Source organism: Terrapene carolina, unplaced genomic scaffold (assembly GCF_002925995.2).
Source record: "Terrapene carolina triunguis isolate 2854851 unplaced genomic scaffold, T_m_triunguis-2.0 Scaffold558, whole genome shotgun sequence".
Taxonomy (NCBI): Eukaryota; Metazoa; Chordata; order Testudines; family Emydidae; genus Terrapene; species Terrapene triunguis.
The window spans coordinates 6,134,500-6,157,442 of NW_020664909.1; the positions used below are offsets into that span (position 1 = coordinate 6,134,500).

A 22,943-nucleotide genomic window follows, 5' to 3' on the forward strand; every position below is an offset into this window, starting at 1 on the left:
ACATAGATGGAAAATCCCCTTCTGTCTATGTAAAAAGTGTCTATATTACAACTCTTACAGAGGCACAGCTGCAGTACCATAACTGTGCTGCTGTAGCCGTCGTAACATAGACAGTCTGTATTCAGGTATACGCTATTTCTATCACCGTATTTTATTCCTTGTCTGATTTCTCTTTTAAGTGTTCACCTTTTAATCTGTCTTGTTTTTTTTCTTCCTTTTAACCATTGCCTTACTTGTGTATTTACTATTTTTAAAAGGCAACAATATTATCTATTGGGGTAGACAGCAAAGGGTAAATGGGGAGAGTGGATTGAGAATGTGAGTCGGGAACTCCAGCGTTTTAATTGTGGCTTTGACTCCCTTACTCTCACTTTATGCAAGTCATTTAACTTATCTTTGCCTCCAGTTTCCCTATCTGTAAAGTGGGGATTATCCTTAGCCAGTCACAGAGGTGATTTGTTAATGCTTGTAACTCACTCTGAAGATAAAAAGCACTCTGAGTGCTAAGTATTATGTTGTATTACTTCTACAGCAGACTACAACTCACAAAGTAGTCCTCATACAGCAAGCGGTTTCCATACTTTGCCAAACAAAGGAGTTTGGGGGGAGTGGGGGGGAGTACATTGGTGACTTTCCAGAAGCTCAGTAGTGTAACAAATTTGTGTCTACAGAGTCCAGGTACCCAAGTTCCTCTGTTTTAAGATGAGCACAGCAGTGGGCTGCTTTTTATAATTCCTTGGGCTGCATTTAGTCCTCTGACCACCACTTAGCCACTCCTGTTCTAGGGTCTTTTACATACTGGGTGAAATCCTATTTTCATTGATATCCGTGGTGCCAGGATTTCACCCACTGTTTGTGTCACAGTTCAGGGCAACAGCATCTGTACTCCCCCCTCTATAGTCTAGCAAAGGCCCCCTAGGCTTCGAGCTGCCCTGGCCGTCACCTCTCTTGAGTGGAAATGCATCTCACTCCCTTCTGACCAGGGCATTTCAGGCGGCACAGTCCCCGCCCTGAATATACAGTAAGAGACTCTGAAGAGAGAGTAAGCAGGTCTGCTTAGGCAGAGACTAATACCAGAGTAATTGTTCTGCGAGTGCTGGTCACTGTGTGTATTCCAGGGTGGGTACACATGCGCGCGCCATGTGCCTGGAGCCAGAGAATTTTGAAAGCAGTGTCTGTTGGTCCACACACACGCCCTGGCTCACCTCGTGCCTCTGACCGAGGAGACAAATGACCCAACCACTTCTCTGGTTCCTTCTCACCGCCGTGTGATCCGGATTAGAACCTCCAGTTTCCAAAGCTTCAGCTTTCTCCGTTATCTGTGAATATATTTAGAGATCTGTAAATAGGTTTTTTTTAATCTGCTAATTTTAGTTTTTTATGAGTAGTAAGTCTCCCAGACCTGGAGAGGTCCCCTTGTGCCCCCCCTCGACCCCATCCCACTGGATCCCTAGTTGGATACTGGACTTTTGCCCAGGACTCCAGGCTTCAAAATTAGTGCTTCCTGCCCGCACGCCTTCTCAGTCAGCTTGTACTGCATCAAAGAAGCCTACACCATGGTGAGATGCAGAATCTCCCACTCATTCCCCAGCTGTACCCAGGAAGGACAAGAACTTAGCTTTAGAAAGCACCTACTGGAAAAGCCCATGAAGCCGCAATCAGACCCAGGCCTGTGTACACCCTCTTCATCCCCTACCCCCATACATCAGCCTAACTCAGCAAGGAATGCGCCTCCTGCCAGGAGGTCCGACTCAGGAGCGAGAGAGTCTGCCCTCACAGTTCCCTCTGTGGGGTCTTATCTGGAGAGCAGGGAGCATTCTCATAAGCAAGAGACTGTCTTCCTCCAAATCCACTTTGAAGATGTAGGATCCAGCCCCGCCTAAACCGAGCAAGTCTATACGTTCAGCCCAAGAGAACTTAATACAGCCTAGGTTTCAGAGGCATGACAAGAAAGTCCACAAGTCTAGGACTCCATTGGCACCAGATCTGATTCAGTGGTACCAGTGCCTCCGGTACCCCCAAACACAAACGCCAGGATCCCCTGACACTGGCGAAGACCATTCACCAAGAGCATTGGTTACCCATGATACCATCTTTGTCTTCAACAGCTGTGGCACTGACTGTTTCTACAGTGGCTCCGGTGGTTTGGGTGGACAGGACCCCTCTCACTCCAGGAAAAGCCAAGACCTATGCTCCTCCTGAGGACTTCTTCGCTCTCCCAGACCCGGAGTCTCCCCATCTATCAAGTCCCTTCCCCTTAAGAGAGATTATTACTCCAGCTAGAGAATGGGAATGGGAGGAGTCGGTCTCCCATTCCATCTTTAGGCTATGATTTCCCTCCAGTGGCACCACCAGTTCCGCCATTGGAACCAGAATTGGCTTTCTCCTCATTGGGAGGTTCTGAAGTGCCTGATGAACCGTTATTCCTGCCTCCAAGACACACCTTCCTGGTCAGAAGAGCTGGACCAGCTTGGGCCCAACTTCCACCTCATCACCTGCCTCAGAGCCGTCGGTACCTCATGCCATGGGGACCTCTACAACCCTCATTCAAACCATCCTATTGTCCATACTGGGGGCTGTGGAACCAGTACCATCCCACAGAGTCAGCCCAATCTGCTAGGGAGTCGCTTCTTCCCTCCCCCTGAAAGAACAGCCAGAGCTGCCTCCAGATCCTACTTCGGATGAGGAATATGTGCTGGATCCAGCAGTTGCACCAGAACTGATGAGATTGCCATTTTAGCCTCCAAATGAGGCAGTAACTCCAATGTCTCCATCCCTTCCACCCCCGATAACTATAATCAATTCCAGGAAGTCCTTTGCAGAATTGCAGGAGAGCTGCAGATTCCTCTTGAGGGGCACAAGCTCCTGGGCATCCTTCAGTCTTCCCGCTCCAGTCAAATAGCGCTCCTTATTAACAGAGCCATCCTGGAGCCAGGTAGAGCAGCCTGGCCCCTACCCCCGAAAGGGTCAGAGAAATCATACAGTCTCTCAGCCAAAGGGGTAGAATTTCTGTTTTCTCATCCTACTCTACTCTTTTCATGGTCAAATCATCTGAACTATGCCTTCCCTTCACTACCACCCTGCCTCAAGTTTTACACAAGATTTGGCCGGACAGGGCACAAGTCATTCTCATTGCCCCAAACTGGCCCAGACAGTTTTGGTTCCTGAACTTCCTGTGTATGTTGTTTCAGGCACCAGTCATTCTTCCCAATCTCCTAACCTGGAGAATGACAAGATCAAGCATACCAACCCACGTCCACTTCATCTCAGAGCCTGGTTTTTGGATGGATGTCATCTTCAGAGTGATCATGTTCTCAAGCTGTACAGAATATCTTTTCCAAGGATTCCACTAGAAAATATTACCTAGCCTAGTGGAAGCATTTTTTTGTCTGGGTGCATCGAAGACTTATACCCCCAGAGGCTGCAGATATTCTTTTCCTTCTGGACTATATTCTTTCCTTAATGATAGCAGGTTTGTCTATCAGCACCGTATGGGTCCACTTGGCAGCAATCCGTGCATACCATCAACCTTCATAGGGCTACTTGATCTTCACACACCCCACTGAGTAGCAGATTCTAGAAAGGCCTAATCAGAACCATTCTCCCTATAAAAAAGCCTATGCTCAATGGGACTCTAACTTTGTTCTCTCAGTACTCACAAAGTCTCCTTTTGAACCATTAGCTTCTTGCTCCATGTCTCTCCCGTCCAGGAAAGCCTCATTCCTGGTAGCTATCACCTCAGCCAAGGGGGTTGGTGAGCTTGGAGCACTAATACCAAATCCTCCTTATACTATATTCCATAAGGACAAAGTTTCATTATGTTTACACTCTCAATTCACTTACTTCCCAAAACTACGCACATCCCCAGTAGAAAGGAGGCTCCACCCCCGTCAATGTTCAGAGGCCTTTTACCTGCAGAGAACAAAACCAATCAGAAGGTCTCCTAAACTATTTGTAGCCATAGTTTAGGGTCAGGGGTCAGGCGTCAGGCTATATCCTCTCAAAGAATTGCAAAAGGAATCTTTGGCTTTATTTTGCTCTGCTATCAGCTGTCTAATCTTTCCTCCTCTTGCGGTAAGAGCAAGCAACATCTATGGAATCTCTTCAAGAGGTGCCTTTACTTGATATCTGCAAGGCATCTACGAGGAGCACCATCCACACATTTGCAAGACACCATGCCTTGGTACAGGACTCCTCAGCATCTTTTGAATGGCAGTCCTTCGTTCGGCTCTGCCGTCTACAACCTCACATGCTCCTCCTCTGAGTACTGCTTGTCGATCGCCCAAAGTGGAATTCGCATAGGGACCAGCACTCAAAGAAGAGAAGGTTACTTGCCTTATAGTAACTGGAGGTTCTACGAGATGCGTGATCCCTCTCTGTATTCCACTACCCCTCCTCTCCTTCCCCTATGCTTTAGATCTTCTCTGATTCACGATAGAGAAGGAACTGGAGGGGTGGTCAGTCCACCTCACCCTTTATCCCCTGCGTTTGAGGCACAAGGTGAGCCAGGGTGCATATGCGGGCCAATGGATGCTGCTTTCAAAATCTCCAGCTCCAGGCATGGCACACTTACATACCTGCAGTGGAATACAGGTAGGGAACCACATGTCTCGAAGAAGAGTTATTTTAAGATAAGTAACGTTCTCTTATAAAGTGCCACACAGCACTTCTTATGCAAGCCTGTTTAATTCTTAAGCTAAAAGCACTATAGAGAACAATAAAAGGGACCTACATGCATGCCAATAAGCTTACCAGAGTTAAACCCCAACACTAACATAGGCTCTGGCAGGAGCAGTCCTTCAGAACCCCACCCAAAGAATTCCCTTCTGGTGTCAAGTTCATTACAATTTCAGCTCACAGTTTAATGGGTCCTCCATAAGCCCAGTCTTTCCAACCCTACCCTAATGGCCTGGCCATTTTCTGGATCAGGAAGAAGGCCCTGAGCCTGTTTAAAACCAGGCTATTTATCCAAAAATCCTTTTTCTGTCTCTTTGCCTCTGGAGAATCCACTTTGAACTAGTATATGCGAACCTCTTCAGGGGATGGCTTCAAAGGACTGAAAATCAGAGGAATTACATTAGGGTCCCCCTCCTAGAGGAGTTGCATACAGTTCCCCAATAACATGCACAATTATGTTTTTAATATAATGGACCCCAAAGGTATTAGCCTTAATTCAATAAAGTTTCTCTTAATTCCACAAGGTGTGTCCAGGATGTTGCAGGATATTGTCAGTCTGTCACAGTTTGTACTCACTAGATCCTTTTAAAACAATAGAAACTTGAACCTCAGAGAAACCTGCAAGAATTGGTCCAATACTATTCCTTGCAAATCCAAAACACAAGGTGCAGCTCACAAACACTTCCATGACTCGAGCCCTGCAAATTTCATGCAGTCCCATTAGTGAGTATTGTAAGTGTCATGTGCAGACAGATATGAATGTGCATATAGTTAGCAATTCTAGTGTTTTACGTTTGACTTGTAATTGTAACTGACTTGTCCCATTTCAGCCATACTTGCAGAAGACAAAAACCCCAGTGAGCCTGCACGGAAGAATAAAACTTCTGTATCTGTCCCAAATACTCCAGAGCCAGCACTGCTGCATGAACCCTTGGTTGGTAGCCAAAAGAGGAAAGCGAGGAAAACTAAGATCACACATCTTGTTCGGACAGCAGATGGCCGAGTGTCACCAGCAGGAGGGGCTCAGGGTAAGGAGACGAGAGTCTAAATTTATGATAAATCTAGATTATTGAGAGTGGTTCTGAGGTATAAGTAAACTAGTAGGGAAACATATCCCTAGTAGGGAAGAGGTCATAAGCCTGTACTGGAAAAATAATTCTGTAAAAACAGGTACCAATTGGGTCATACCATCTAGGGACTCAATAAGCTCCAAATAGGCAATTTAACGTTGGATAAAAATTTTAGATGTCAAAAAAAATCTGTCTCTAAACTTCTGTATGAGGAGTGGGAGAGGCACACAGAGAGAGTGCTGGAACATAGCTTATCTCTCTTAAGGTAACATGCTACCGGTCCAGCAAAGCGAAGGTACTGTGCCTGCACAGCGGGTGCAGTTAATGGATGTGAAATTGGGCCCTGTAGTGTATATAAAGACAGGGGTAATGTGATGTCCATAGGTAGGTCATCAGCAGTGGGGATTGAACTCGGGACCTCTGGATTTAAAAGCATGAGCTTCCACTGCCTGAGCAAAAAAATCCAAATGTGTTAGATCACAGTGCATAGCATAAACTTCTATGTCATCCAGCCATTAGAGGGAGGCAGAGAGCCCCAGTAGTAAATTTGGATTACAGATGATAAAGTCTCAATTAATGATGGAAAAATGCATGTTAACATCTCTATACTAAGTACTGTTCAGTACACAGCTGTAGCTGACTTTGTTGCCCCGCTGCCTGCAAGTTTTACTTTTTCTTTTGTTGTAGAGGAAAAACCAAAGGAGCTACCACAGAGTAGTCTCCAAAAAACATCAAGTGCGGTGACCGATTGCAACGACGAATGCTCTAGAAGCACAGAAGCAGAGGAGACTCATAGTATTACGCCAGGCATGCCAGCTGTGTCTGCATTCTTTAGCCTAGCTGCTCTAGCAGAAGTAGCAGCAATGGAAAATGTACACAGGTCAGTGTATGCTGCATTCCTGCGTTGTCTGACAGGGTTCTGCATTACGGCCCTCTTACCCAGAATGCATGTGAAAGATTTGACACCTGAGACAATTGGTTTTGTCATTTTTTTCCACCGCTGCTTCTCTTTTGACTGCTTAGTTTATAGCACTGCCCTCTTTTAGAAGGGTGAAATGCTCACTGGCTTAGTTACCAGTGATATTGCCTTTTAATAATACACCAAGAGAACCACAGCGAGCAACGCTGGCTTGCTGAGACGGGAGCAGGGAAGGCTTGGCATTTGTTCCCTCACAACTGTGCAATGCAAGGCAGAAGCAGACAGTGCTGAGAACATCCAAGTGCTTTTGTCTGCAAGACATACAAACATTCTGTGCTGTCACGGAGAGGAGCAGCTCAGATTAACCAGGCTTTGCATCACGTACAACAGTTCTGCCCTGTGAGATTTGGTTGAAGATGTGATGAAGGCAAACAGACCTTCCTTCACTTCCCACACACCGGCAGCACAGGAGTCAAAAGAACAAATTAGCTGCAGCTGGTCAGGTTTAGCCTGAGATTTCTGCCAGAAGTGTCTCCTCTCAGTCAAAGGCCACAGGCACGTTGTGGTTCTCTTAGTGCCACTGGTTACTGTCTAGGAGGTGGACCCCCTGTCCTTCCCAGCTGTTGAAGGCAAGTGGGGAATTCTGGGCCCTAATTAGTGCTTCCTCCATAATTAGGGCCCTACTAAATTCACCGACCATTTTGGTCAATTTCACTGTCATAGGATTTTAAAAATTATAAATTTCATGATTTCAGCTATTTAAATCTGAAATTTCAGTGTTGTAATTGTAGGGGTCCTCACCCAAAAAGGAGTTGTGTGTGTGGGGGGGGGGGTTGCAAGGTTATTGTGGGGAGGGAGGGGGCTGCAGTACTGCTACCCCTACTTCTGCACTGCTGCTGGCGGCAGCGCTGCCTTCAGAGCTGGACAGCTGGAGAGCAGTGACTGCAGGTCGGGAGCCAAGCTCTGAAGGCAGCGCTGCCGCCAGCAGCAGCACAGAAGTAAAGATGGCATGGTACGGTATTGCCACCCTAAATTCTGCACTGCTGCCTGCAGAGCTGGGCCGTTAGTCAACAGCCGCCACGCTCCGGCCACCTAGCTCTGAAGGCAGCAGCACAGAAGTAAAGGGGGCATGGTATGGCATTGCCATGCTTACTTTTGTGCTGCTGCTGGCAGGGTGTTGCCTTCAGAGCTGGGCACCTGGCCAACAGCTGCTGCTCTCCAACCACCCAGCTCTGAAGGCAGCCCAGAGGTAAGGGTGGCAATACTGTGACACCCCTAAAATAATCTTGCGACGCCCCTGCAACTCCCTTTTGGGCAGGACACCCAATTTGAGAAATGCTGTTCTCCCCCGTGAAATCTGTATAGTATAGGGTAAAAGCACACGAGGGGACACCAGATTTCATGGACCATGACCCATTTTTCATGGCCGTGAATTTCGTAGGGCCCTATCCATAATGGGGCTGAGGGACACGCTCCCAGCTGTGCTCAAGGAACTCTTATGAGAAATCTGCTCAAAGAAATCATGTCAGGACGTTGACAGTCTTGCCAGCTGCTGACCTTTATAAACAGTATGGACAACCTCATGGGCCAGGCCAATAGTCCCCTTGTTAATAAAATTGGTTTTAATATTCAGCTATGTGTATTTGACTATTGCAAGGAGATTTGGAAAATCACACGTGCACAGAACAAAAATCAGATAAGTCTTTGAAGTCTTTTTGCAATCAACTATCTTCTGCAGAAGTCATTTTCTTTTAAAAAGACATTTCTCATAAGAAAGGTTTTCACACAGTGATATCCTTGGTCTCTCCACCCAGCCCTGCAGAAAACCACCCTATTAATAACAAAAGCAAAGGTGTGAAACAACTTCTGCTTCCTTGCATGTATAGCAATATGAAAGACCAAAGAGAGACCAGGAGAGATGCTGAATGAAATTCTATTCTCAATTACAGTGGTGTAAATTAAACTTCTCTGATTCCAGGGTAATGCCTCGATTTACACTGGAGAAAAGGACGACAAGTTGGTTCAGTCTTATTCATTCCCTTAATTTGTCCAAGAGTTCCTTGCCCACCTTTTTCACTGTTGCAGTGCCTATTCTGAAGTGATGTTGGGCTACTTCAACTTGTTGGCATTTTTTTTCTTATTTTGTTCACAATTTATTCTCCCCTAATAGCAATGGCCAAGTAACACATTACCTATGGTCAGGGGTGAAAGTAATAATAAACTTACCAGTACGGAGGCCAAGTCTTGGGTGGAAGGGGCAGGGCTGGGGGGTCAGCCTCCCCCAGCCAGCCCATCTGCGCTGCCTGGCCCCTGCCGCTCGGGGCTCCGGCGGCGATTTAAAAGGGCTCAGGGTAAAAATTTAAAAGGGCCGCCAACAGGGGAGACAAAAGGGACAGGGACGATAAAGCGCTGCCATGGCGCTTGTGGGCTGCATACGGGCTGGTAACGGCTTCTTACCGGTATGCCATACCGGCCTGTACCGGCTCACTTTCACCCCGCCTATGGTCTGAATAACAGACATGTAGATGTAGTAGTAGTTGGACAAATCGCTGTTCAGTTTCCAATCACATGTGGAAACAATGCCTGGGATCTCGTTTCTAACAGAAACTAAGCAAATGCCTCTTACAAATCTGGAGAATTGAAGACAAAATACAGACTTGGATCTGCTGTGCCAGATTCTGCCCTGATTTATACCCCATGTTGTCCTGCGAGTATCTGCTGCCGCCCTTTTCTTTGTATGTAAAGTACTTTGTGGATACCTGGGAGTTGTAGGAAGAACATCACAGGAAGGTTACCGTGTTTAACATGTTTTGTTTGGTTGCCTATATTTAGTTACTAACTCATTTTACAGAGCCCCAGAGGCTGTGGAAAACAAGTCCTCTTCTCTAATTAGAGCTGGTTGGAAAATGCCAGAGTGTTTTCATCTGAACACTTCTGATCGGCTCTAGCTTGAGATCTTTTTTGAGTGCTGGTTCTTATGGGTATTCACTGTGGGTGTGCATGTACTCTGAACACTCAGGACCAGAAATTCTTCATAGCAGTATCCAAATTCCATATCTGTGCCGCCTCATGCTGCAAACTGTAGGCATAAGAGGTGGCACAGACCGACTAACTCGTCAGTTCCTTTCTACCGCTCACAGTCTGAGATGAGACTTTCCTATGTCCATAGCCTTCGAACTTGCTTGGGCTTTAACCTGTACGTATTGTAAACAGTTTTTATTATCATTTTTCTCTGATAGTTAGTCAATTTATAAGTTGTAGTTACTTAACAGGGATCAGGGGGTTCCCCTATTCCCCCAATGTTTGGAGTGCTTAAGCCCCAGGTCTGATGCTTCAAGGCTTGCCTTGCCTACTGGGTCTTACAGTAAGTGACCTGCATGAGAGCTACCTTTACTGCCATCAAAATGTGACATCTGCCAATCCTTTCCCCCTCCTAGCAGGCAGTCCCAGGAGTTCAGGCATCTGATGGAGCTCTCCATTAGGCTTTTGTCTGATCTGGGATTCTCTTGCTCTCTGCCGCATCGACCAGAACCTCCCACCAGTGCCCCTCCAGCATCTTCAAGTAGGCCCAACGACTCATCTAAGAGGAAACATGATGAGGGTAGAGAGAAACACCCACATAAGAAGTCAGAATTTTCCCATAAGTCCTTGAGGAAGAGGGTGGCATCTCCCCTTTGCTCGTGACTAAGTGAGACTCCATGCCCTGGAGTGGCTGTGCCTGGAGCTCATGGGGAACACGGGACAGCACTGACAGTACCATGAGCTTCCAGTGGCCCAAAACCAGCCACAAAAGTGTATATGGACAGTCAAGAGCACTCGCCATCTGCCACCAGCAGTACCTCATGACACCATACCTCAGGCTGCATTGACAGATCCCATACCAACGATTCTGGCCAGTTTTTCTCCGGCCATACCTTGGTGTACACCCTTCTCAAGGACGTAACAATTTACACGGACCAGGAGTCACTGATCCTGTTGGACCTGGTGCGAGTGAGACACGTCACTACACTTCCCACCCATTACTCACCAGTCTGACCATGAGCAGAGCTGGGGATGCTCCATACTCACCAGAATATGCCTTGGAGAGCTGCCATAAGACACATGGTATTGATGCCTCTGCCATTTGAGTCAGACACCTCGTACTCTGAGTCCCCATGCTGAGCATCAGCCCAGATAGGGTTTCTAAAGCATCCTGGAGACCCTTACATCTGATGGACCCATACCTGATGACAGCAATCAATGATACCCCCGAAGGGGTCTGCCCCTACCCCTGTGATCCTGCCCATTGGCCATACTGGAGTGCTTGGGACACTTACTATTGACTCACAGACTTTGACCAGATGGGGCTCTGCTCTCAACAGAGATCACGACCAGCAGAACACTTTCCAGAGGAATTGGAGCAGCCAGCTCCACTGGATCTGCTGATGGCATCATCATCATCTCTGGATGAAGGGATGACCCCTTCCTAACCCCTCCAGATGCTTACAGGCAGTAACAAGAACTTCTCCAGAGGATTGCTAAAACCCTTTAGATCCCACTGAAAGAGATTCAGGATCCCATACACAAGCTCCTAAATGTTCTGTAGTCAATGGCTCCCTCCAAAGTGGCACTCCCTATTAATGAGGTAATTTTGGAATGACATTTGGCACACCAGGGGTACCAATTAGGATCTCAAATTGGGGCGGGGGGTGAAGTCTAAAAAATTTACCAAACTGTTCCCACGATGTAACTGAATAGTGTCAGGGTTGCAGGCTAACTAAACCAGCAATCCTGCAGCCTATGATGAAGCAACAAAACAGGCAAGTAATAATTACTTTAAATGTTTTTGAATCAAGGGAAATTTTCCGTGATTTAATTGCACTCCACTTTTCCGTTATTTTCTCCATGTGCAGGGAGTCAACTATGTCCGTTTCACAAGCAAGAAAGAACAAATAGTCCAGTCGAGGTAGATCTCGGCACCTTTTTAACCAGTTTCATCCAGCTAAAGATTTGTTCTCCTATTGTAGAAGTTACAGTGATTGTCTTTGCTAATTAAGGCAGGGCACAAATTTTAAAATCCCTTTTTGAGCCCAGATGAATGTCTGATTAGTTCATGCAAACTAAATTTGTTCAGAAATTCTTCTCAACGTGTGCTTGGACTGAGTCCATTCCATCACCAGCTGTTAAGATTGCACTTTGCAAAAAGGAAATGCTTAAGTGAAGTTTTCTCATTTTGTTGTGTTGAGGTCTTTCAGGCACGTGATAACTGGAAGGATCTTTTGTTTCATCTCCTTATAAGCCAGATCCATCTCCTGCGCCATAACTGCGAGCACTTTCTCCACTTCAAATCCGTAGATCTCTTCAAATGTGTCTGTTTCGGGAATGCATTAGTAGGATCTCGAAACCAAGCAGGGGTCTGGCTTGGACAGTGACTCATTTTGTACTCTTGCTCAGGGTCATATTCCTCAGAGTAGGTGACTTGCAAATAATCAAACATCTTATTTCCCAATAATACTGGTGCCTTAACTTGGGAATCAATATCAGCTTCTGTAATCTGGTTCAGACATTTAAGATGGCGTACATCAGTCAAGAAGCTGTAACAATGTCCAAGTCCTTGACTTGCAAAGATATAATTAAAGCATTTGATTTTTCGAGGAAAGGTCTCAAGAGCGAAAACTCAATCAAAAGGATAAATGAAGGCGAAGAAGCTTCCAGCTTTAGCTCTCGTTTCTGAACCAACCTGTAAATCTTGAAAAATATCATCAAGACGTTACACCAGCCACTTGTGCTCCTACCCCGAAGAAGGTTGAAAAGAAGTATTTTGTTCCCTTTGTGGGCACAGAATATTTGTTCTCGCAACCAAACCCAAAACTCCCTGCTTGTCCAAGTGGTCATGGAGTGAAATACGTTTCACTATGGTACGGGCAAGGATGACAAGAGACTAGATCTCTTTGGCAGAAAGAGCTTTTCTCCAGCCACTCTACTCTTCCATGTTGCAAACTGCCAGGAACCCACATCGAAATATGACGTTATTAACTGTAACAATCTCTTGGCGTTCATCAGTAAATTACCCCAGGAATGTAGGCCCCAATTCCAGCTATTCTAGATGAAGGAAAACTAGAGGCCAGGTAATCCATTCAGGCTTCACTGATTGCAGCAGATGTAGCTTCTCACTCCATGGCGATCTTAGTGGTTGCTAGAGGGGCTTCTTGCTTGCAGGCATTGGGTTTCCCAAAGGATGTACGGGTGGTGGTAGATATCCCCTTCAAAGGCAACAACCTTTTCACTGAAAGAACTGATGAATCACTTCACTCACTTAAAGACTCGGGTGCCACCCTGCATTCCTTTGGAATATACACCCCGGCACATCACAGAAAATATTCCAAGCTGCCACAGTACAGATACCAGCCAAGCCCACAGCTGCTCTATCCCCAGGAGTCCTATGAGCCACTGAGAAAGTACCAGATGGTATAGTGTGCAAGACATACTGCACCACTGTTCCTTCTCCAGACACAGCTGTCTACCAAGCCGTCATTTGGAGAGACGATCAAGAGCCATCAACCAGTCCTCACACAACCAGTCTTCCCCACCCCCTTTGGTGGCCGCCTGGCCTGTTTTCTTCCAATGTGGCAGCACTTAACTACGGACAAATAGGTCTTAGACAACACCTCAACACAATTGAGTTCCTGTCTACCCCTTTTCCAAAACTTCCCTCACCGTTCCTCTGCAAGGATTCTTCTCATGAGAGGCTTCTCAGGCAGGAGGTAGATTCCCTAATCCACCTACCAGCTATAGAGCCAGTAGCTCCTCAATGCAAGGGGAAGGGCTTTTATTCCAAATACCTCCCAATGCCCAGAAAGGAGGAGGGGTGGACCCATCCTGGACCTCAGGCAGTTGCATGTCTTCATCCACCACTCAGGATGCAGGCTGATTATCCTGGCTGTCATAATTCCCTCTCTGAATGAAGGTGACTGGTTTGCAGTTTTTGATTTAAGACACGCTATCCACCCAGCGCACTGGAGATACCTGCGTTCTATGGTGGGATGAGACCATTTCCAATACAAGGTGCTCCACTTTGTCCTTTCAACAGCCCCGCAGGTTTTTACAAAGGTCAAGTCTGTAGTGGCAGCACATCTATGCCATTAATGCTATCATGTATTATCCTATTTAGACATCTGGCTCCTCAAGGGACAGTCATATCAGGAAGTGCAAATAGCAGTCACACTGCGGACCCACAGTGAATTTTCATAGGGACCTCACATATTGAAGAACTCCAGTTGTTATAAGATCGGTAACCTTCCTTTACCTAGCATATATCATTACTAAATACAGAGGACCCAATTCTCCTTTATGCTGGCAGTGTTAAGGTGCCTTAGAACGGGCGCAAAACACATCTGCACCTACACCCACTTTAAGGCACCTTAACACTCCCAGAGTGGTGTAAAGTAACTTAAAAGGAGAATGAGGCTGTCACAGTCTGGGCTGCAATCCAGACCAGTGATGGTCTTTGTCACCACCTGCCCTGCAACCTTGGGTTCCTCCCAATGCTTTGCTGGTATAGCTCCCAACCTGGGCCTCTCAAACAGCATGCAGGTCACTCCCTGAGTGTCTGTGTATAGCTACAGCCTGCCAGCCACCCTCCAGTCAACACTTTGGCTTCCACCAGCCTTGGTTATCGCTTGCAGGATGGCCTTAACACACTCCCAGTTCCAGTTTTTTTCCCCAAAAATGTGTGTTGTGCACTATCCAGCCCTCTCCTGGACAGTTCAGATAGTACAGGCCCGTGGCCCCTGCGAGGGGGTCAATGTATAACAGTTTGCTACTTTTACTGGCGTTACCAGATAATTCAGTTTAAACACAACACTGGATTAGTTTTGATTAAAGAATGAAACAAATTTATTTAACGATAAAGAGAGATATCAGAAGTGAGTACAGGTATAAGGTGTTAAAGTCAGAAATGATGACGAGAAATAAAGATAAAATGCTTTCTAGTAACTAAAACTTAACAGGTTAGACTTGGTTCAAGGTAAAATCCTTACCACGTGTTCCCTGCAACAGAGCTGACCAAATTCTCTGGTCAGAACCCCTCCCAAAGTCCATCAGGATGGTTCCTTTTACTCCGGGGGGAATTGTGCACCAAAATATTAAAAATTCTGCACACAATATTTTAAAATTTGAAAAAATCTGCTTATTTTATTTGTCAAAATAACACAATATAATCACACCAGTTTCAATTATTTTGGCAATTTATTTAAAAATACCTGTCAGGAAGTATGTCTGTAACAATACAGACAACAAAAAAGATTCGGGATTTTTTTTTTTTTTTTGGACAGGTTCCTTACTAGACATATTAATACAGAACTCTGAGTAATAATTCATTTAAACTACAATACTGAAACGTATTTTCCGCACCCCTCAGAAGCAGTGCAAAGGCTTGGGGGAGTCAAGGGTAAGAGAGGAGCTGAGGGAGAGGGAAGTAATTGCTGGGAAGGAGCTTGGGTGTGAGGGTTGTTGGATATGGGTGGAAAAGTATGGAACAGGGTTTTGGGGGAGGGGACAGGGGGAGGGATTCTTAGGGAGCTTCCCCCATGCAGACCCTGGCTGACCTCTAGCCTCTCCCATTCAGTCAGGCACATCTGCCCATCCCTATGTGTCCTGCACCCCCATGTGTCATTGCACCCCCCATTCCCATGTGTCCCTGCACCTCCACCCCCTGTCCTTGTGTCTCTATGCCGCCACATAGCGGCCCCCTTCCCCCATGTGTTCCTGCACCCCGCCCCTGTCCCCATGTGTCTCTGTGCACCCACTCAGTCACCTCACTTCCCCCATGAGGCCCTGCACTCCATTCCCCCATGGCCCTGTGCCTCCACTCCCATTCAGCCCCTGCCCTTGTCTGTCCTCCTCCACTAGCCCTTATGAACCCCTGTTTGTGCCCCCCGCCATGTGCCCATGCTGTCTGTCTCCCCATATCCTGTGTCTCCTGACCTGGACTGAGAGGTGCTGTGAAGAAGGCACTGCAGCCTTTCTCTTTCCTATGGTAGCTGGGGCTGTCTGGGAGTGGCTGCTCTGTTCTAGCGCCACAGCGCCCTCTTGTGGGGAAAAAGGCAGAACTGCAAGAACTTTCTGGGTAGAAGTTATTTTCTGGGGGGGGATTATGCACAGCACTTGAATTATGTGTGCACGCTAGGGTGACCAGACAGCAAGAGTGAAAAATCGGGACGGGGGTGGGGGGGTGAGGGAGAGGGGGGGTTAATAGGAGCCTATATAAGGAAAAGACCCAAAAATCGGGACTGTCCCTATAAAATCGGGACATCTGGTCACCCTAGCGCACGCAGTGGCACAGAATTCCCCCAGGAGTATCCTTTGTCATCTTTGGTGAATGAGAGAGAGAATGAGATTCCCTGGTGTGTTTTTGCACCTCATTTTTATACTCCAGTCCCCCTTTGAAGTGGATTCTTCTGAGGGTTTCCTCTCAAAGCAAAGCTTATCCAAACAGTAAAGAAGGCGACAGGAGTCTGGGGGTGAAGGTGCACTCATGCTCTTTTCTTCTCTCCTGCGTATGCTGACATGTAGATTTGCCTTGTCTCCCTCTTGCTGTCTCAAGGACCCTGTTTACTACTTATAGTCACTTGAGGTAAACACATGCTCCTTTGTGTAAGATAGACCTGCTGCCTAATCAGGGCTATGTGGGTTTGAACATGTGCTACCAACGTCATATGGGGGGAGCTCATAACTCTACATATAATGTTGCTACATACATTTCACCATGATAGTATTGACCAGTGAATGACTAGTTTTCAAATTATACCTCACAGGGCATATTTTGTGCAAAGATTATTACACAAGTATGTGGGGTGTGAATACAGGGTTGCACTTGGTCACACGGGCCCAAAGCTTTTGTTACTATATATTTGATGTGTTACATTACCCTCACAAGTCATCACTATTTTTGTAGTTAAAATGCAGAGATGGGCTGTCTGTGCAAAGTTAAAAGATGAACTACAAATGAAAGCTCCAAAGTCCATCTGCTTCCACGATTTATGTTGAATGCCAGCACATAATACTGGTGAACATGGACTTCTTTTGGAGTTCGTCTTTACGAAGTCCTGTACAGGAGTATCATGTACAAACTAACATAAATATAATAACAACATGGAGTTGGTCATGAAAAGTTGGCAGCAGATTCTAGAGGAACCAAAATACTTTGCCACTCGCAAGTCATTGAATGCGCTGTTTACTGCTTCCTGAAATGCAGTAAGTGTAAATGAGACGAGGGGAGTATTTCACCATATTGCTTTAACTCAAATCCATAGCTGATGTTTATTTTCAGCATGTGCCTCCTTGTGTGTTTACGTTCTCTTCCACACGTAAGCAATATTCTTTTATTTCTCAGGTCTCCAGCTGTGTCACAATATAAATGGCTGCCCCTGTATGCTTGTAATTTATTGTTTAGCTTTGTATTTTCTGTTGTGCTTCTGTGGCCTACTCAGATGCCATCAAGACTTCAAATTTGTTTCACATTGGCTTCATAGGACATTTTCCGTGACTATTTCCTTGTAGCATGCCACAAAATAGATAATGTATTAGTGCAACAGCAGCAGCAGTTTATGGTTCTGTAGAATAAGACAATTAAATGACTTCATCCACGAGTTTCATCCTTTCTAGTCTCAAAAATCTACCATTTTGCATATAATTATGGATGTTTTTCTGTTTGTTTTTTTTTGTAGAAGTCAGAGGGCAGCGCCTCTCCCACGTGATGGACAGCCAAAAGAAATGTCTCAGGCTCCGGTGCTTATTTCCTGCGCCGACCAGTGAAGCTCCACCTTATTGTAAAACATTGTGCTTTACCTAATATCCTAGCCTTGTCTTTACCAAGGGAAGCTAGTCAGTCCATATGATGGAAAATATAGACCTGCAAACAAGTGCTTCTTGCTGTGAGTGGCCCAGATTTCACTTGAAGCCAGAAGTTAGCAACTTGGGCCAAGTCCTCCAATTGGAACCCAGAATCTAGGAAGGTGGTGTTATTTGTCTAATAATGAAAAGAAATGGAATGATCCTGGAGCTTGCTTTCTATTGAAGGCTTTTAAACAGTAAATAGGTGGTTTGTGTGAAAAAGGCTGCCTTTACAGTAGCTCACACAGCATCTCTTCTATCAACCAGAGGGTCTGGAAACTAGTTTCATATAATACCTAGTTATTCTAAACAAAAATACAAAAAAAAAAAAAAAAAACACTGACGCACTGCACTAGTTATTAGATATTCTTAGTCATTTTTGTACATGAAGATTTAAGTTCTAAGATGGTTTATATAATAGGTTATGCCTACATTTATATTGTAGAATGAATTTAAAAACCTGTTCTGGAGAACTCAAGGCAGCGTGGACAGATGTACCATTGTTAGCGGTGTTTGCTCAACCATGTGGTCCAGATGTTCTGCACTTTTATATTTGCCACCACAGTGGTAGAGTTTACTGGCAAAAATTCTGACAGGCTGTGTTTGATTTTGTTGTTTGTTTGTTTTTTTAATTTAGCATTGAATAACCAGAATGATTTGCATTAGAAAAAAGAGTGGCATATGGGAAAGAACAATACTGCAGATTATGGACTGGTCTTTCATGCATTGGAGGGTTCCTTTATTCTGCATAGAGGTCTAAATGACTGGGTGAAATGCTCATGTAAACAAAAAAAAAAGTACTACAAATACATTGTTCAGAAGTGACCTTAGTATTACTTCACTATTCTAAAAACCTTGAAAACATGACTTCAGTATACATGCACACTGATATACATACCTTTTACATTTGACAGACACTGGAATTGTTGTAATTACTATGCGCAATCTAAATTGGCTTTGTAGATTGTATAAAAAGAGCCAGTTATAGTTTGTGTTGGTAAAGTGGTAAGTTGTATGCAAGAAAACCAGGATTGAAGAATAATGTTTGACTAAAGTTAGGCTATTAAGCAGAGATCCACCTGCCAGTTCCTGTCTTTGCTTTTGTTTTCTTTATGTATTCTGCTCTCATAAATACATCCCAAAAGCCAGCACCAAGTGTATCACTTGGACTATATCTTCACTATATTGACTTAAAATATTGCATAAGCCAGGTGGTTGTTTCCTACCAACAGATGCAAAATGATTACTAGAAATTAGTCTGAAGCTACAAATTCAACAGGGTACTTCTTTCATAGCACAAGATGTTTCCCTACGTTTTGCGTCCTAGCACAAAGATTGACCAGATTGGACCCCAGCAATAACTTTCTATTAGTCTTCTTCATACTGGCTGAAGTTTTGATAGTATTAGGTTGAGTTTGAAGCTCTTGAATTAAGTCTTTAAATAATGAGAGTTTACATGGTTCTATCAGGCATTCTTATTTATACTTGACTGAATTGATGTGTTTTTTTGGGGTGGGGAGGGATTTGTAATTCTAATTTGATGTAATAGCCATATGGAAAGTAACTCTATTAATAGTTGCTAGATTTTAGCCTTTTGTTGCTGTAGATAAGTGCAGATCTTCAGTTTAAATGTTGGGAAATGCTATACAACATAACACACTAGTTGTAACAAATGATGACGTATTGATAAAAAGCAGGTAGCTTGGAAAATATGATTAAAATGCATGTAAAATATCACCCTCAAAGATGCTGGAGGAGGATATGTTGGAGGAAGGGAAGAAAAAAGAAATAAACTTTAATAGTAATAAGAGAGTTAAAAGGCTTTTTAAACTTCAGGTAGAAATAAGACTGGTAAAGAGCCCCCTATTATGCCATTGTAGCATGTGGCAATATTTTTATTAAAATTTTATTAACGTTTTCTAAATTATTTTAACAAAACAGAAAAACTGTCAACATTTAAAACTGTTGGGTCACAGTGAGGTGGCTGTTGAAGTTTTGGACCACTTTATAAATTATAATTAGCTGAAATCCAAATATTGTATGGTGCAGGCCATTCACCTTGACAATGGTACTAACTTATTTCTCTAGAACCCAGTAGAATAGATATATTTTTGCCAGAGCACCCCATCATTCTTCAATTTAAATTTCAGTATTGTTCCTTAAGATATTTCTGTATATTAATGGTACCTTTTTTAAAAGAAAAAAAATTACTTTTTTCTATGTGAATCAATATCTTACTTGATCTGCTTTTCCTTAGAGAGGGGTTGGGGCTGGGTCAATTTCCTGGATATGACTGTTTTCAGATACTTATAAACCTTTTTGTAGATATGCTTAATTTTTAAGCAGTTAGGCACTGAGAGTAGCAGAAATCCTGCAAAGCTTTATAGTTCATTAGGCATTTGCCTTTGTTGGTTCTCGGAGTGATGTCTTGATTTCAGTAGCAAGAATTTTCCCTGAATCTACTGGAAAGGGTAGCAGTATTTTCAGGTAACAAAATTTGTTAGCACAAGAAAATTTCAGACCAACATTTTACTGTATTGGGTTTGTTTTTGTTTTTTAATTTTTATTATTTTCAATTGCTTTCATTCTGGAAAATTGGATTGCTGTGGTATGTACTTCAGCAAATACTTTCACCCATTAACATATGTCCACAAATGCTTCTAGAGAAGAAATTGTTGCACCTTATGTATATCTCGAGCAAACCAAAATATGATACTTTTCTGCTTTGTTTATTCTAATTATGTTGTATCATTCATTACTGAACTCATTCTCACTTAGCTAAACCTGTAGATATTTTTGCATTTAAACTTAATTTCTGGATCTGAACCTATGTATAAATCTTTCTTTTAAAAAACAAAAAGCAATTATCCCAGTCCTCTCTGAATTCTTGATGGGAGTGAGGAATCTTGTCTCAAGTGTAAAATGCAGTACTGTTCCAGTTTTCTTTTGCTTTTATTTATTTGGTGATCTTTGATATTTTATGTGTAGTTTTGAGGTATACAAATTGTATTATAGTAGCTAAAGCTACAGACATAAGCAGCTGGGAGAAAAATACTGTAATGTTTTTTTAATTGTTTCAGTACTGTAAATGAATACGGGAAGAATGTTCTGCAGAGCATTTGAGATGCAGGTTCTGATCCCCACGTTGTCTTATAGTCCAGATTAGACCAATATTGATCAAAAACGGTATGGAGATTAAATCATGCTGTTGTAATTATGGCAGTATTTATCCCTTGAATGTGCTGTAATTCCAGACATCGAATATATTTATTTAAGATGCTTGAATGCTCTTTTATACTAATTCAGTGTCCCAAAGTCATGAGCAAAGGATTTTTTGTTAGTTTCAATTCCCAGTTTATAGTGTCAGTGCATGAGTTTTGAAATAGAAAATAAACATTGGGTGCAGGGACAAGGGATTGACAGAACCATATGAGCTGGTATTTAAATTTCAACTCTTTTTTGTCATTTTACCCCCTTATTTAATTGAGTGACACTCTGTCTATGTAGCATGAAACTGGTAGGCACTGTGCAGTCTTTGGCTCTATGTATTGCCACTTTGCATCCATGTCAAAACCCAAGAGAGTTGTAACTTGCCCCAGAATAAGGACATACATTAATCTGGATGACATCTTTAATGATAAAGGGGACATCTTTTAGTATGAGGCATTAATGTGAACCAGTTCTAAACTGTGCTGCCTATTTAGCTACTGGACAAATACTGGACTATGCTCTAAAGCCATAAACTTGAGACAGTTAAGAGGGTGTCAAAGAAAAGAAGGCCTCTTCTCGGCATGGTGAAGTTATGGCAACAAAGGAGAGGTAAAAGGCTTTACATTCTGTAAAAGAAAAAATAGGATGATAAATAATTCATTGGGTTTGCATGATGCTATTGTGAGTGTTGGCGGCACCTCTCCAGATGAATGCTAATTTTAATAGGGCTTCCTCTACTAAAAGGCTACTTTGGTGGACTTCCATTTGCTTTCCGTTTTCATTTTCAATGGAATGTAATCTGTTCAGCCATCAACGCCATTTTTATATCATGGTATGTTTTAATTTCCAAGCACAATATTTATACAGAGGGAACAGTGTAACACAAAATATACAGTGAAAGCTGTACTGTTTATATTGCTGTTATGCTTTTGACTTGTGTCATAGTCATATAGATTGTCAGACATTGTCATTTAGCTCTTATTGGTTCAATAAGATGGTTTTTGTGACAACAGAAAATGTAGAGCTCATCAGGTGATTAACTTCAGATATTCCCAAAGGAAATGCAGTAATCCAAAAGCTGCTTTTAATAGTGAGTGGGTTACCTTCACTATATCACGATTTCACCTGAAAACATAATTGTGCAACTCATATGTCATAAACCATGTTTTATCCATTAGACAATCTTTCCTGTGCTTGTTAGATTGTAGAGTTTCTAGATATCTTTGTCACATTTTGTAATATTTCCAGCATTGATTCTCTTTACCTTGTACATGTATGAAAGAGTCAGCTACAACTGTCAGAACATGAAGTCATTTCAGGTCATACAGAGCTGTAAATTAATGCATTTAGGCTGTGGCAGAGAAGTTTGCCTCTTCCCCTCAATTCCCCAATAAAAAGTCACAGTGAGGTTTACACTTCTCAATTAAATACCAAGTTAGTCTTGCAAATTTTCTAATAATTAAATTTACATCTTTGAAGAAGATTGTAGAGAGGACACACTGTACTTAAACTTGTCTGCTGCTCATTAAGGCAGCGATCCAGAGAGAGCCAATTTTATCCCCTAATTCTGCAAAGTATGTAAACTCAAACTTACTAAACTCTTCAGCACATGCTTAAATGTTAAGCATGTGTTTGTGTGCTGACATGACTGTGGATGTTTCCGTGAATTGGGGCCTTAATTCACATTGGACTTTAAACAAATACTAACATTTTAACAGTCATTAAGATTTTCCAGAGAATTATTTTCTAATTACTGGATTCTGATTGTGTTATCAAGTACCAGGTAGAAACTCTCCATATGCTTCAGTGGAAAAAAGATGTGTTACCTCACAATCTGTAATAGAAATTACTTGCCTAAACATGCCTCCTAAAATAACACTCTAATCCTACCCTTTTTACTCACAGAAGTAAAACAATCCCCCTTCCCCCTCCCCTCCCAAATCATCTTCACACCAGTGGCTGGAACTTTGAAAGTGACCAAAGAAATGTATGTAATGCAGAGCAGTGACCTGCAACTTTTTCTGTATGAACTAGGTATTTTACACTCGGGAGTTCAACTGTAAGACAGCCTGAGGTTTCTCACACTGTCTTATGAACTTTATTTTCATAGGTTTCAATCTTTCCCTGGCATATCACATGGTAGGATGAGATTTTTCAAAGTGGCTAAAGTGAGTAAGGAATACAAACCCCATTGA

General features: G+C 43.5%; 1 protein-coding gene across 3 annotated transcripts in view; it reads left to right on the forward strand.

The window, feature by feature from the left end:
- BBX (BBX high mobility group box domain containing) overlaps nucleotides 1-22,663 on the forward strand; it is a 194,657-nt gene extending 171,994 nt beyond the window's left edge. For 2 of the 3 annotated variants that reach the window (XM_024200332.2, XM_024200331.2), the window contains 3 exons: nucleotides 5,508-5,705; nucleotides 6,435-6,627; nucleotides 17,373-22,663. In XM_024200332.2, coding sequence (XP_024056100.1) covers nucleotides 5,508-5,705; nucleotides 6,435-6,627; nucleotides 17,373-17,460 — 479 coding nt within the window. In that variant the 3' untranslated portion in view covers nucleotides 17,461-22,663. The remainder of the gene's footprint in view (nucleotides 1-5,507; nucleotides 5,706-6,434; nucleotides 6,628-17,372) is intronic. The other variant, XM_024200333.2, reaches the window with a different exon arrangement.
- The last annotated feature ends 280 nt before the right edge of the window (nucleotides 22,664-22,943 follow it).